The sequence below is a fragment of the Chionomys nivalis genome, chromosome 5 (assembly GCF_950005125.1).
Source record: "Chionomys nivalis chromosome 5, mChiNiv1.1, whole genome shotgun sequence".
NCBI lineage: Eukaryota > Metazoa > Chordata > Mammalia > Rodentia > Cricetidae > Chionomys > Chionomys nivalis.
The window spans coordinates 11,324,916-11,339,268 of NC_080090.1; the positions used below are offsets into that span (position 1 = coordinate 11,324,916).

Below are 14,353 nucleotides of genomic sequence, written 5' to 3' on the forward strand. Positions count from 1 at the left end.
AGGTGGGGCTGACAGGCAGAGAGGATAGATGTGAGAAGACTTACTGGGTGAAGTTTACAGCGGCTGTCTCTGGTGGCGCCATGGTGTCTCTCTGACTCTGCCCTTCTTTCTCCCAGCATTCAGGTCCATCTCCCCCACCTAAGTTCTGCCCTGCTATAGGTCTAAATCAGTTTCTTTATTCATTAATGGTAATCACAGCACACAAAGAGGACTTCTACATCAAGGGACAAACCCACAGCATGTCCCCAGTCTGGCCTTTTGGGCTGGAGATTGGGTTTCTGGATTATTTTGTGAAAGGGTTGGCTGACGTAGTGGCTCACAGGTTGAGAACCGCCATAGTAGACAGACATAAACCTGGGTCATTTATAGTCACAGAGTACTCAGGACTCTGGCAGGAAACTCCACAAGTTTCTACAAACACCCATTAGAAAATGTCAATATATGAATTTAAAAGTTCTCCCAAAAGAACAAGAGTTACTGTTTTACTGATGTTTGGACAGCTGTGATGCACAGCAAATCTCTCACATCTTCTCTACCATAATAAATTTGCTCATCTTCACACTATTATACAAATATCATTTGGCTGAGTTTTGTGAAGCCGCTATAGTTGACCAAAGAAGATGGTTTCCATGTGGTCACACCTAATGGAATCTGCACTTGGGCTCACTAGACACGGGCTGTCCACACCTTCCGCACTTGGGCTCACTAGACATGGACTGTCCATACTTCCTGCACTTGGGCTCACTAGATACGGACTGTCTGCACTTGGGCTCACTAGACACGGACTGTCTGCACCTTCTGTTTCGTGTCGGTGGAGAGGGTGGAAATGGAACCCATTTATCAGCTGTTACAGAACTTTGAAAACTGTGCTTACAGACTGTTAGTGACTCATAAAATGAGAGGTGACGCAATTTCCAAGGGTTTGATACCTAGCTCAAGAACTGTGCGCCAAGTACAGCAGGCTGGCTCTAGCTAGAGCACCCATGCTGACTGGGATGGCCTGCCTGCCTCTGGAAGGACAGCTGCTGCAGGCCTGGGGCAGGTGTGGAAACAACAAGTCAATGAGAAATGCCAAAGCATTCAACTGGGATTTTGTTTTGTTTTGTTTGTTTGAGACAGGGTTTCTCTGTGTAGCCCTGTCTGTCCTGGAACTTGGTCTGCAGACCAGGCTGGCCTTGAACTCAGAGATCCTCCTGCCTCTGCCTTCTGTGTGCCTGCACTGCTGCTGACAGGACCACCAGAGGCACTTCTTCACCATCAGTGAGAGAGGAGTCCCAGGCCTTATTGTCAAGATCATTATAATTTTTCAGAACATATAAAAATATAAATAACAGCAATATTCCAAGAGTTTAAGTTTCAAACTGGGGCAGGATCCAAGAGAAAGGGATAACACTCAGACATTAAAGGTGAAGGGCGAAAACCAAGAGCATGTCTGGTCTAGAGGTCCGGGCTTAGAACACGGTCATCTGCAGCAGCATTTCTGGACCAAGGTTTCCTATCAGCTGACATTTACAGATCCTCTAAGTCAGTCAAATCCACGGCCACTTTCAAGAACAGGGTGTCGTCTTTAATGTAGGTGTTCTTGGGGTGCTCCAGGGTAGAATGCGACACAAAGCGGGGGCAGCCAGAGGCAATGTTCATCTCGCCCTCGGGCCTTCTGAAGCTGCTGCTGTTGGGGTCAGCTTTGAACGTCTCCGCAATGTGGTTCTTCTTGCCACTCTGGTCCAGAAGCATCAGGGTCACCCTCTGCCTGAAGGGCCACTGTAAGAGCGAGTCAAACTCACCCCTCATTACCACAAAGTACAGGGACAGGTGCGTCCCCTTCCCAGACCCGTCCCCGTTGAGGTACGCTCGAGCGCAGAGCCGGTAGCCACAGCGGCTGGTGTAGAAAGGCTGGCTGAAGACGGACACCACGTGCCCCTCCATGGCCTCCCTCTTCTTCACCTTGTAGTCGGTCACCTTCCAAATGAGCTTGCCGCTGTAGCAGGCGCCCTCCAGCAGTTTGAACCGCTCCTCGTTCTTGTTCAGCTGGGCCTTGTGGATATTAATGTGTGCGTCGTGCTTGCTGGTCTCCCCCTCCAAGACGACTGAAAGGAAACACAGAACAGGAGCTGCAGCACGGGCCTGCTGTCTAACCACCACCAGCGGAGCACTGGCATGGTTTCCCCACGCACGCCGCATGCACACGCGCGCCGCATACACATGAGCACCACAAACACACGCGCGCCACATACACAGGCGCACTGCATACACGCGCGCACCGCATACATATGTGCGCCACATACACACGCGTGCAGCATGCACACGCGCGCCACATACACGCGTGCACCGCATACACGGGCGCACCGCATACACACATGCACCACGCACATCACTAACATTAACTCAGCAGACGCCACACCTGGTAAGCTGACACCAACCAAATAAGGTTATGTCCTCTTCTCCTGATGCTTGCCCGAGTGTAAGACACACTGGGCTTTCACTCAAGTGAATTCTCACGTGGAGCCTTTAACTAGTGTGTGCATGGGTGTGATGTATCTGTGCATTCTGTGTGCATGTGTGCGCATAGGGAGGCCAGAGTTGATGTTGGGTGTCTTCCTCCCTTGCTCTTGAGTCTTTCCAGCTGGGTCTCTCACTGAACCAATCCCCAGAGTTTTAGCTAGCTTGTCCCCGGGATCCTGTCTCAACCTGCAGAGTGCAGGTTACAGGGAGCCCTCAAGCTTACTCAGAACTCACACGGCTCTAGGGATCCAACCTCCGGCCATGTTTACACAGCCAATGTTTTCTCCACTGAGCCATCTCCCCAACCCCCACAATGTATTCTACATTAAAAAGCTTTACTATCCTCATCATTATTATTGCGCCATGGCACACACATGGAGGTCACAGGACAACTTTCAGTTGGTCCTTTCCCTCCACCTGTGGGCTCCAGAAATCAAACTCTGGATGTTGTATTTTGAATGAGCTGTGCCCTGTAAGTCTTGGGCATTGGAATTCTTGGTCTCCAGTTGGTGGTGGTTTGGGGAGAAGGTGTCAGAGGGCTGGAGGTTAGCACTCTCTGCTTGCTGTTTGTGGACAGAGATGTGAGCTCTCAGCGGCTGCTCCAGCGCATGCCTGCCTGCTGCCTGCTGCCTGCTGCCGCAGCTGTGCTCCCTATGTGTTGGTGATGGACTCGAACCCCTGGAACCCTGAACCCAAACAAACCCTTCTGTAAGCCGTCTCTCCCGTGGTGTTTCACCATAACAACAGAAAAGCAGCTGGTACCCTGGTCATCTTGACTGCACGGCAAGTCACCGCTAAGCCCTCCCACTGGCCCTCGTGTGCCTTTCATAGCCAAACCCTCTCCTTGTTTTCTACACCTAAGACAGCCAAGCCAGTCATCCGTTAGCTGTCTCCTTTAGCCTATCATTACCTTCCATGGTCCTTAACAGTTACTGCTCCCTGCTCTCGGAACTGCCTTGGCTGTCTCAGTGCCCTGCCTGACTCCCCCACACCAGGGCAACCCTCATTCTGGCCTAGGTAGCTAGACTCTCACGTTGCTTCACGAACAGGCTCCCGCCAATCTGTCCTGGAGAGCTGGGCTGTGACATGCTGGAGGCGTTGGCTCCTCTCCCAGTGGCATGCAGGGGAAGTCAGGAGGGAGAAGTGGGCACACACCTAATCTCTGGTCACTGGCTTCTAGCAGGGTGATCTTCTGTTTCACAGTGTCAATCGCTTCCACCAGGGACCGCAGGTCCAGTCTGTTCTGCTGCTGGTTAACTGTCTGCAGCAGCTGCCGCACCTGCGCTTCCAGCCAGGCTGACTTGTCGACGTGGCTGGTCAGAGCCTGGCAGTGCAAAAACAGCATCACACATGGAAATGAGATCATGGAGTCGTAACTTGTTAAGATTGGGTCTCAACACACATATTTCACATATAATCCATAATGAAAAGAAAGCGACCCAGGCCAGAGGGAAAATTCAGTGAGCACGGTGATCACCAGCCCCCACCTTTCCCCTCCTCCTCTCCCGTCTAAACTCCTCTGGTGAACCTTTGAGCTTTTCTTAATGTGCCTAAAGTCCCCTCTCCACTCACATACATGTTCTTTAGCTTCACTCCTCTTGCCTTAGCACTTCCTGTCCTGAGACTTCATTCTCCCAGGTCCCCTCTGTAAGGAAGCTGAGACTGACCAGGCCCCCTGTTCTGGCCCAGGCAGAGCAGGACAAGGTCTGGGAGAGGCCTACATGCTCTGTGGCTCTCGGATGGAGGGCAGTAATCTGTCTGCCTGGCTCATACAGTCTTTTTTTTTTTTTTTTTAAATATTTATTTATTCATTATGTATACAATATTCTGTCTGTGTTATGCCTGCAGGCCAGAAGAGGGCACCAGACCCCATTACAGATGGTTGTGAGCCACCATGTGGTTGCTGGGAATTGAACTCAGGACCTTTGGAAGAGCAGGCAATGCTCTTAACCTCTGAGCCATCTCTCCAGCCCTGGCTCATACAGTCTTAATTCCGTCCTGGTGGTCTCCAATTGGAAACAAATCAGGATTAATAGTATGGTAGGTTTCTTTTTTTCTGAACATGTTCATACATGCACACATATTTGCACATACATGCACATCACACTTAGAACATGTTCATGTATGTATGCACATATGTGTGTATGATGTACTGAATAACTAGAGATTATGTGTCCTAGATTTTCTGGAACAATATAAATTTCAAATATACTGTCCACATCATATGTCTTAAAATCTTCCACTGGAGAACTTTTATCTATTAGGGACCTGTTCATGATTAACATTTATGATCCACCAAGTGATGTTGTATGCACTATTTTAGTGATGTTTAATGCATGTTCTTCCCAGAGTAACTAATGATTTTGCTTTGTTATCTTCAGAATGCAGAACTATGTTCTTGATGTGTCTCAAATGGGGAAATATTAACCCAACATTAATTAAAACCCTAATTTTCATACATACAGAAGTATGGTATAAATGTTACATGCTAACATTGGTAAGTATACTGGGTCATGAAAGCAATGGTGTCACCGTCAGAGGCGAGGGCCACAACAGATGCAGCCTTCTTTCTGATGGGTGCAGGGCCACGCAACAGAGGAGGGGAGAGAGCCAGGACGGGCGGCTGGGACAAGGTGCAGCTGGAGATAGGGCTGTGCCTGTGCTGTGGGCATTGCCTAACTCTGGCAGCTTTTCTATGCATTCAAAACGGTTTCCATTTAAAGAGTCAAGAGGAAACCCCTAGGGAGGGGGTCCAGCCAGCGGTGCTGACTAAAAGCAGGTCACAGCTTTGATGGGAAAAGTCATGTCTCTCCTAGATGTTTTTCCTTGCTTTGAAAGGTTTATATTAGGTTTATTGTATTTCATGTGTGTTTTGCTTGCATGTATGTGATGTGGGAGTGATTTTTTTAATCTGTTGTTGTAGGGACATAGCCCCACCCATTGGGGGCGTGTTCGCCTCGGGCTAATGTTTACGGATAAATCTGCCGGCGTGAGCCCAGCAGCCCTTTTTTCTTTTGCTCCGCTTTTCCGGTACACCACAGGAACCTGTGGTCCTGTAAGTTTATTTCCTTATTAAAGCTGTATGTATCTATATAATCTGTCTACATTCATTTGCGCCGCCACATGTTGTTTTTATTTGTTAATTAATAAAGAAACTGCCTAGGCCCATTTGATAGGCCAACCCTTAGGTGGGTGGAGTAAACAGAACAGAATGCTGGGAGAAAAAAGCCAAGTCAGTCAGTCCCCATGATTCTCACTTCAGACAGACGCAGGTTAAGATCTTTTTTGGTAAGCCAGCTTGTAGTGTTACATAAAATATTAAAAATGGGTTAGATCAATATGTAAGAGATAGCCAATAAGAGGCTGAAACTAATGGGCCAGGCAGTGTTTAAAAGAATATAGTTTCCGTGTAATTATTTCGGGGCATAAAAGCTAGCTGTGTGGGCGGCCGGGGACGCAGCCCCGCCGCTCCCATTACAACAGAGTGGCGCCCACGTGATGGACTAAATCCACTTAAAAACCTGAGAGGACTTTTCTTTTTAAAAAAAGGAGAGTTTAACACAGCTTTTGGCTGTTTGTGGGTGGCTTGCCGCAAAGAAATTGTCCTGACTCAGCAGCAGAAAAAAACTGTTTTAAAATGCCGGCTTTCTGGGCTGTGCCGCCATCGCGATCTCTGTCTGGCTCTTGTGGGAGACAGAGCTTTTGAATGGAGCTTTTGGAGTAAAGTGCTATGGCTTGCTTGATGGCAATGTGGACTGCTGTGTGTCTGGAACTGTGTGTGGCTCAGGTGCACCAAATGACTGTGAGGCAGGGGCGGCTCAGCTCCGCCACACTGTACTGTGCTGGTCTCAGGCAGGAACTACTGTAACTACCATAATAACAGCGCAGTTAAGGTTTAGACTGGGCAGTAAACAGGCAGTACCGTATTACCCCTACATGGTGCAACTTAAGTTTTTAAGAACTGCTTAACATTTTAAGAAGTGCTCCTGGATAGTAAAAAATTAGAGATTCACAATAGAACAGATTTCAGACATAGAAGACCACTAAACGGATCACACAGTTGGATGAATGTATGTAGGCTTGAGAGAGAGAAAAAAATATAGAAAATAAAGTTAATGGTTTAAAAAGAAAGGGTAAAGTCTTTAAAGAGACAAAATAAAGTGATAGAGTAAAAATAAGCCACGTAAAAATAAAAAATTCACAAAGAGTCTGGATTCTTTGTATTATTGTTTTTTCTTTAAAGTTTTTGACTGTAAAGGAGCTAAATACAGAGAGACATTTCATTACATGGGCGGCCGGGAGCCAGGTACTTAGCCTGCTGCTCTTATTACAACATGTATGTCTGTGAACCTTGTATGTGCTTGGTGCCTGCAGAGGTCAGGATTGGTACTGAATCGCCTGGAACTGGAGTCATGGATGTTTGTGGGCATTACCATCATGTGTGTGCTTGGACTGAGCCCTGGTCCACTACAAGAACAGCAAGTGCTCTTACCTGCTGAGCCATTTCTCCAGCGCTTCCTTATTTTTTTAAAAAATATTTATTTAATGCCTATGTGTGTGCGCCTGGGTATACGTATGCGGAGGCCAGAAGGAAGTTCGGAGCCTCTGGAACTGGGGCTGTAGTGGCTGAGAGCCGCTGAGTCAGCACTTCCGATCCAGCCACTCACCAAGCCTCACCTGGACGTTTGAGAGGAAACTCCCATTTCTGCCAAACATCTGGGTGAACTGCTTAAACTCCTTTTCAAACTTCTTCACGGTGTCCGCCAGCTGCTGGATCTTGCTTTCTTTCTGTTCGAGGCTCTGATATAAGTCAGAGATCTAATAACAGGCAGGTGAGCCAGGAGAGATGCGTCATTAAGCGCACGCAGGCTAACGGGGAGGGGGAGGGGAAGGAGAGGGGGCTTTCTAGAGGTGAAGGATCGGTGTGGTGTGCCTTTCCAGGGCAGGGTTGAGGGCGAAGTCCCCTGTAATTCAGGGAAGTATCTGCAGGTACTCCTCAAAACCAGACCCACGGACTGCTCTATCCTTGACCCTCGGTGACACCAGCTAGCCAGGGGGGTCACGTGGCTGAACTTGATAAACTGCCTCCTGCACTCCTTCTCTGCATGCTGTTAGACAGCCATGATACCTGTTAGCACCTCGCTGAATTTCTACCAGCTCTGTCTCTGCCCTTCGAGTCCCCAAAGAGCCCCCTGGGGTAACCATCAGCACGCAAGCAGCAGTGTAGCCAAACTAGGTGGGCACCGCTAAACTTAGACATCGTAATCCTTCTGTGTGCACACACGCACGTCTGCTGCTTCCTCTGCTGTTTTGCACCTCTTCCCTTGAGACAGTCTCTCCCTGAGCCTGGACTCAGGCTGCTGGCTCTTCACGCGGGTCCTCACGCTGTGTGGCAAGTGCTCTTACCCACACACCCTGCCAGCCCAGAATTTTCAATCTATTTGAGGGGAACAAGAGTGCTCCTATTCAGTCTGAACGCTGGTCAGCTTCCATTAAACACAGAAAAGCTCTTAAATCCTCTTCTCACTTTGTCTCATCTGTGTGTTTGTTTGGCTTCTGGTTTTTGAGAGTCTGTGGCCCAGGCTGACCTGGAACTAGCTGTATAGCTGAGGGTGTGTGTACCACACAATACACATACACTCACAGACAGATATTCCCACACACAGATACACACACACAAACTCACAAAAGTCTATCTGTTTTAGCAACCACAGTCTTCATCGGTTCCTACGTTGGCTGTGATGCTTCCTAGCTGATCCTACCCTGAGACCTCCTACTCTCACACAGGAGTGTTCCCTCCACGGAAGCTGTGATCATCTGGGATCTCACAGCAACTGGATGGAGCCTGGTACCAGTTGGTGCTGGAAAAATATCTGCTTAGTGGCAAATGTTCTGCAGTTCACTCTCCACATCACAACTAACAAATCTGATCTTCTGTTTCTCCTGATTCAACGTCTCCAGTGGAAATGGGGGTTCTATATCATCTGATACCGTTGTGGCTTCACACTCATTTCTAACCCGTGTGCATCCTGACCAGCAAGGCTGCACAGCATCTAGCTAACCCGTGTGCATCCTGCCCAACAAGGCTGCACAGCATCTAGCTAACCCGTGTGCATCCTGCCCAACAAGGTTGTACAGCATCTAGCTAACCTGTGTGCATCCTGCCCAACAAGGTTGTACAGCATCTAGCTAACCCGTGTGCATCCTGCCCAACAAGGTTATATAGCATCTAGCTAACCCGTGTGCATCCTGCCCAGCAAGGCTGCACAGCCTCTAGCTAACACATGTGCATCCAGCAAGACAAGTACCTGGCTTCCACGAGTGAACTTCCCTCATCCAGAAACCACCTTCTCAGTGCGGTCACTCAAAGGCACAGCCTCTAGGAGTATGTCCTGACCTATGTCACCTACCCAGGTCTTCCCAGTCCCACTGGTACCCACCGTAACTCATCTCATTCCTCTTACAGCTTGCTTCCACTGGTGTTTCTGTCCTTTTCCTCCACTAGAGTGTTACTGGGCCTACGTCTCAATTCTTTATTCTCCGAGCCTGCACGATACCTTATGTGGAAGATGCTGGCTAGTGTTTGATGAAGATGTGCTAATGGCCATAAGACCCAGCTGGCAGCCCCTCTCCCCACCCTTGCCTCTAACCTGCTCCCATCCTAGCTGAGAACATTCCCAGGTTCTTTGCCTCCCAAGCTTAAAGCATGCCCCTTCAACCTCAGGATGTCTCCACGTTATCGGCAGTCCACGGGCACAGGGACGGCCTCCGCCATCGCCTCTTCCGGTATCTCGATTCCTCTCAGCACTGAAATGCTTGTGTGCCAGGCGCTAGGCCGAGAGTGCAAACACATCCTCTCACTCCCATCTACCACACCCGCTTACAAGTGAGGAAATGGGGCAGGGAAGTGAACTAGGTGGGCACCCTCACTATCAGCACTGTCACGAAGGTAATGGTAATAATACCTATTTGAACGGTAATGTCCTGCTATTGCATTTTTAAAAAGCCAAACACCTAAACACATTAGTTCTAACTCTTGGTTCTTAAACCCCTTCTGGAACAAGGCAGAATATGCATGCGTAAAATAGTAACTGGACACAGTGTCCAGTATAGTGATACTTTGTGTTTTAATAAATAAAGCTTGCCTGAAGATCAGAGTGCAAAGCTAAACACACTAGTCAAGCCATATAGGCAGTGGTGGCACACAGCTTTATCCCAGCAGCCACACTAGTTGGCCACAGAGGCCAGTTGATGGTGGTGCACAGCATTAATCCCAGCACTAGAGAGGAATATAAGGCAGGATGAGAGAGGAGCTCACTCTTTTTCAGTCTGAAGATTTCATAGAGGTAAGAGCTCTCTAGAGGCTGGCTGCTTTGCTTCTCTGATCTTTCAGCTTGAACCCTGTATCTGTCTCTGTATTTAGTCGTGCTACAGTCCAGCTTTACAGAGAAGGTCACTGCTGTCTTGATTCAGTCCATCAGTCCCCGGACATTCCCGACTCACATTTGGGAATTCAGGCACCCTGCCACTCTGTTTCCTTAAACTACAGCACCCTTTATACCAGCCTGTCTGGGCACACGCCCTCCCGTTGCACACTGTTTCCCTTCAGTGTCAGCCTGGGGAGCTGCAGAGATGGCTCGGTCCTTAAGAACATGTACTGACTGCTTTTGTGGAGGATCCAAGGTCAGCTTCTAGAACCCATGCTGGGCAGCTCACAGCTGTGTCTACTCCAGGAGACCTGACCCCCTCTTCTAACCTCCTCACACACCTGCACTCATGCCCACACTCGCCATTCACACAATTCAAAATAAGACAAATGAAGGTACAGCTTGGGTGTCCTACCCCGTGAAGCCGTCCACAGTTATCCCAGAGTGCCTTGCTGCAGCCTCTGTATCCAACACAATATTATTGTGTTCCAGAAGGCCCCAGCACTTATCAGTTCATATCTCCATGGTTCTTCATGGGGAGACTATGTCTTCCGTGCCTCAGTGTCCCTATCAGTGAACCCTATACCTTTCATCTACTGTCTATTCAATCAATGGACAGATGCATAGGAAGAGCATAAGGAACCCAGAGTCCCCTGGGAGCAGGCCTGTGACCAGTTCCTGCTGAGTCTGGATTCCTAATTTTCTCCTGGCTGTGACCTGAAAAGCCCATACCCACTGTGGTGTGGAATTGGACATCACAGAATAATCTGCAGTGGTAAACTCCTTTTTTGACAGTGGGCCTGAAAAGTCTTCCAGAATGGTCCTGTAACATAATTAACGTCTATAGCAACTGCTCCTTGGCGCTAGCTTTGTAGACACTATGGATGCTCCGGGAACCTTGACAGGCTTGGCAGCCATGGTCAGAGAGTATGTGTGAAGTCAGTCGATGTTTATCAGGTTACAAAGCTTCTCTAAGGCAGCTCAGCTGGACACCAGAACCCCAAAGCCCACAGGACTTAGACCACCGACTACTGAAATGCTCAGATGGATATAGTGTAAAAACAGAAAACAGCTAGTCGGGGCTCGCTAGGGATGAAGGGTGTGCGGACTGATGGTGGAGTGGACAGGCTGTGGAGTGTACGGGAAGCCACTGAGAGTGCTGGCTTGAGATCCAGCCACTTACAGGTGACTAACTTCAGGCTTCTTTGCTCTTAGTTCATCTGCAGGAGGCAATGAACCCAAAAAACTCAAAGACACCTTCCAGTTCAAAGGTTCTGTTGTTGGGGGGAGCTGCGGGCTGTGTTCCTGCCGCCCCAGCTCCTCCTGGTCGCCTAGCTAGCTTATGCCCCGAAATAACAACACACAAACTATATTCTTTTATACACTGCTTGGCCCATTTCTATTCATGTGTGTAGCACCCCAAGGTGCGCTTACCGGGAAGATTCTAGCCTACGTCCATCCTGGGTCGGACTTCATCGCACCTGCCCTGGCAATGAGCTGCATGGCATCTGACTCTCAGAGGAGCTGCCCTGCATCTTCCCGAGAGAGGGGAGCATGGTGTCTGAGCTCACTTCCTCTTCCTCCCAGCATTCTGTTCTGTTTACTCCACCCATCTATGTTCTAACCTATGAGGGCCAAGCAGTTTCTTTATTTTTTAACCAATGACCTTCCTCCATCATTCTGTTACATCAAGGGCATATTTGGCCAGTAGCAGAAAAGCATGCACCTTTAATTGGCTTACATGAAAAACAGGGCAGCTAAGTGTCAGCATTTCCCTGCCCCTTCCCATGCGGTCCCAAGACTCACCTGCTGCTCTAGTTGGAAGTTCTTCTCTAAAACCAGAAGCATGTGGTCCCGCAGGGCTGCCTGCTCGTGCTCCTGCAAGGTCCCCCTCTTGCCCTTAAATACGAAGCAAAAGTGAGTCTAGTTATTAAGAAGCTCCCCAAATGAGGCAGGCGACAGGTTAACACAGAACCTCAGAAACTTTGCTGACTTAGTTTCCCATGCACTTTTTTTTCCCTACAAAGTTGCAGGAAAAATGACTCCACTGGGTCATTTCTCAACTTTAGAATCCTTCAGCATCCAGAACCAAACAAGTTTACAAGACAAAGAATCATGCTGCTATCAAAACTCTCCTGCTGACTTTCTTCCTGCCTTGACGCAGGTATGGTCGCCACTCAGCTCTCCCCATGCATAGCCTGGGCCAGGTCCCCTTCTCCAGAGCGCATTTCCAAACTGCCCTGCAAGCAGTGAGCTTGCAGCCGGTTCTTAATTCCAGCTTCCAGCTTGCGCAAATGTGTTGCACTCGGAGTCACACATTTGAGAGAAGAAATGGTTACATTTCCCCTGACCGTTACATTGTTTATTGGCTGACAGGGTCTACGGCCAATACAAGCAAAGGTCCATATTCCCATGTTTCTAGGTGAACATCCACCCTCAGCTTCCCTTCAGTGGCCGGCTGGCCCCTTGGTAGCTGGATGCTCCAAGGAAGGTTCCAGAGAACAACTTCCCTATCTTGACACTGAGGTTGGCACTAGAACACAGCCCAGTGGGAGGCGGAGCCTGACTGTGAAGTCTTTTCAGCACTAGAAGCAATGCTGCCATAGCACCCTGGAAGGTAAACCCTGCCCCTTCCGCAGCGAGCACAACACCAGTTCTCGCGATCTATTTAGAGGCTCCTACTGATATACAAGCTGCGGGTGGTGTAGGGACCAAGTAGCACACTCCCCATGTGCTCTACCACTGAGCCACACTCCACCCACGCAAGTATTTTTAAAACTAAAACAATGTACTTATGTTAAAAATAAATTTGTGGTAATTAGACTTACAGAATATATGGGTTATACTCAGCATGATATTTCAATTTCTATTCTGACTGAATGGAACCTGCCAAAAGGTCCGAAGCAGAGGTCAAACTGTGTTCTCTTTAATTTTTTTATGCAAATTATTGAATAATTATTTTGAAGGTGTTTAAAAATATTGAAAATTATTTTAAAACATGATTGATAATCACTTTATTTCAGCAATTCCCCCCATACAGGAACAAAACCTATATATGCAAATATGTATGTGTGTAGGGGACCTGCGGGTGTGAGGCACATGAATCCCACAGCAGCAGAACGAGTCTCCCTACACACCTACATGGTCAGACACATGGGCATGACATATACATACGCACATATGTATGCGTGTAGTTCTGTTTCTCTGGAGAGCGCCAACTCTACTGTAGTCCTTCTGCTCTTCCGTATCTTGGATAGAGTTAAAGGATCAACTGAGCTCCCCATGATTTTAGCCGTAGAGATGAAGGTGACCCACACCTTACCTTGACAGTGCAGCCATAGTACTTGAAGGGACAGTCTTGCTCAGCCTCAGGACACACAGTGAGGTGTTCGTTCACCTGCAAAATGGGACAGCCTATGCTATGGAAACACATGGATGCTTCAACTGCTGGGTATCAGCAGGGAACCAGGGGGTACTGAGGAGGAAGTGAGGGACAGAAGGAGGAACTCTGGGGTGTGTGTGTGCAGAACTAGGATGCAAACAGAAGGGTGTGCCAGGGACGGCCCCAGAAGACAGAGGTGGAGTCATCGCTAGAATCACGCAGCCCTCATGCCTTTGGCTATGGTTCTCACCAAACCCATACCACAAGGGTTGCTAACCATTTCCCCTGCACTCTCCAGGGAGGGCTGTTGACTCACCTCAGTTCTCGGAATAGTCCTCAGACACTTGTTGGGACAAGACACTGGGTACGCAGGACACACGTTTTCCTCGTGATCCTGAAACAGTGTGTGGGAAACAAAGCCAAGATCTCTTACCTCAAGGTATTCACACGCGTGCCTCTGGAGAGACGCATCATGTGGCTTGCTCTCCATAGGAAATTATAGTTCAGTTTCCAAAAAAGTTCAGAGATGTCTGCTTTCTTGATATAAATTAATTCAACTAAAAAATGAAAATTTTTGAGCGTCTGAAAAATCAGAAGGTTTGTGGCTCAAAAAAGGCAGCCTGGGGATCCACCAGCGAGGCTCCTCTGCACGCCTAAAAGCACCTGTGGTCTCTATGTTGCTATCCTGTGCTCCGGCCAAATAGCAGAATCCAGAGAGCAGACATTACCATCACTTCCCTGTGACCCAGGCCTTGCATCTCACCTCCCGTATTTGCAGCAGGGGACCCAATGCTGTTTTCACCCATGATAAATGTGTAGAGTCCCACCAAGTAAAAGGTGTAGCCTTCTCTGCGGAATCTCCAGCCACTCCCTTCTCCCTCCCCCGTTTGAAAACCCCCTCTCTGCACAGCCAAGGATGAGCATCCTTGAACTTCAGGTCTTCTGCCTCCACTTTCCAGGACTTCCCACGCCAGAGCTCTGAGAGTACAGGCATGTACCACCTGGTTTGGGGGTGGGGGTCAAACCAATGACCTTATGAATG

At 48.7% G+C, this 14,353-nt stretch overlaps 1 protein-coding gene across 2 annotated transcripts in view; it reads right to left on the reverse strand.

The window, feature by feature from the left end:
- Window positions 1-1,287: 1,287 nt before the first annotated feature.
- Window positions 1,288-14,353, reverse strand: part of Traf5 (TNF receptor associated factor 5) — a 42,318-nt gene continuing 29,252 nt past the window's right edge. For both annotated transcript variants that reach the window (XM_057769841.1, XM_057769842.1), the window contains exons 6-11: window positions 13,628-13,705; window positions 13,252-13,326; window positions 11,736-11,828; window positions 7,180-7,320; window positions 3,658-3,826; window positions 1,288-2,087 (exon numbers count right to left, since the gene is read on the reverse strand). In XM_057769841.1, the coding sequence (XP_057625824.1) occupies window positions 1,510-2,087; window positions 3,658-3,826; window positions 7,180-7,320; window positions 11,736-11,828; window positions 13,252-13,326; window positions 13,628-13,705 (1,134 nt within the window). In that variant the 3' untranslated portion in view covers window positions 1,288-1,509. The remainder of the gene's footprint in view (window positions 2,088-3,657; window positions 3,827-7,179; window positions 7,321-11,735; window positions 11,829-13,251; window positions 13,327-13,627; window positions 13,706-14,353) is intronic.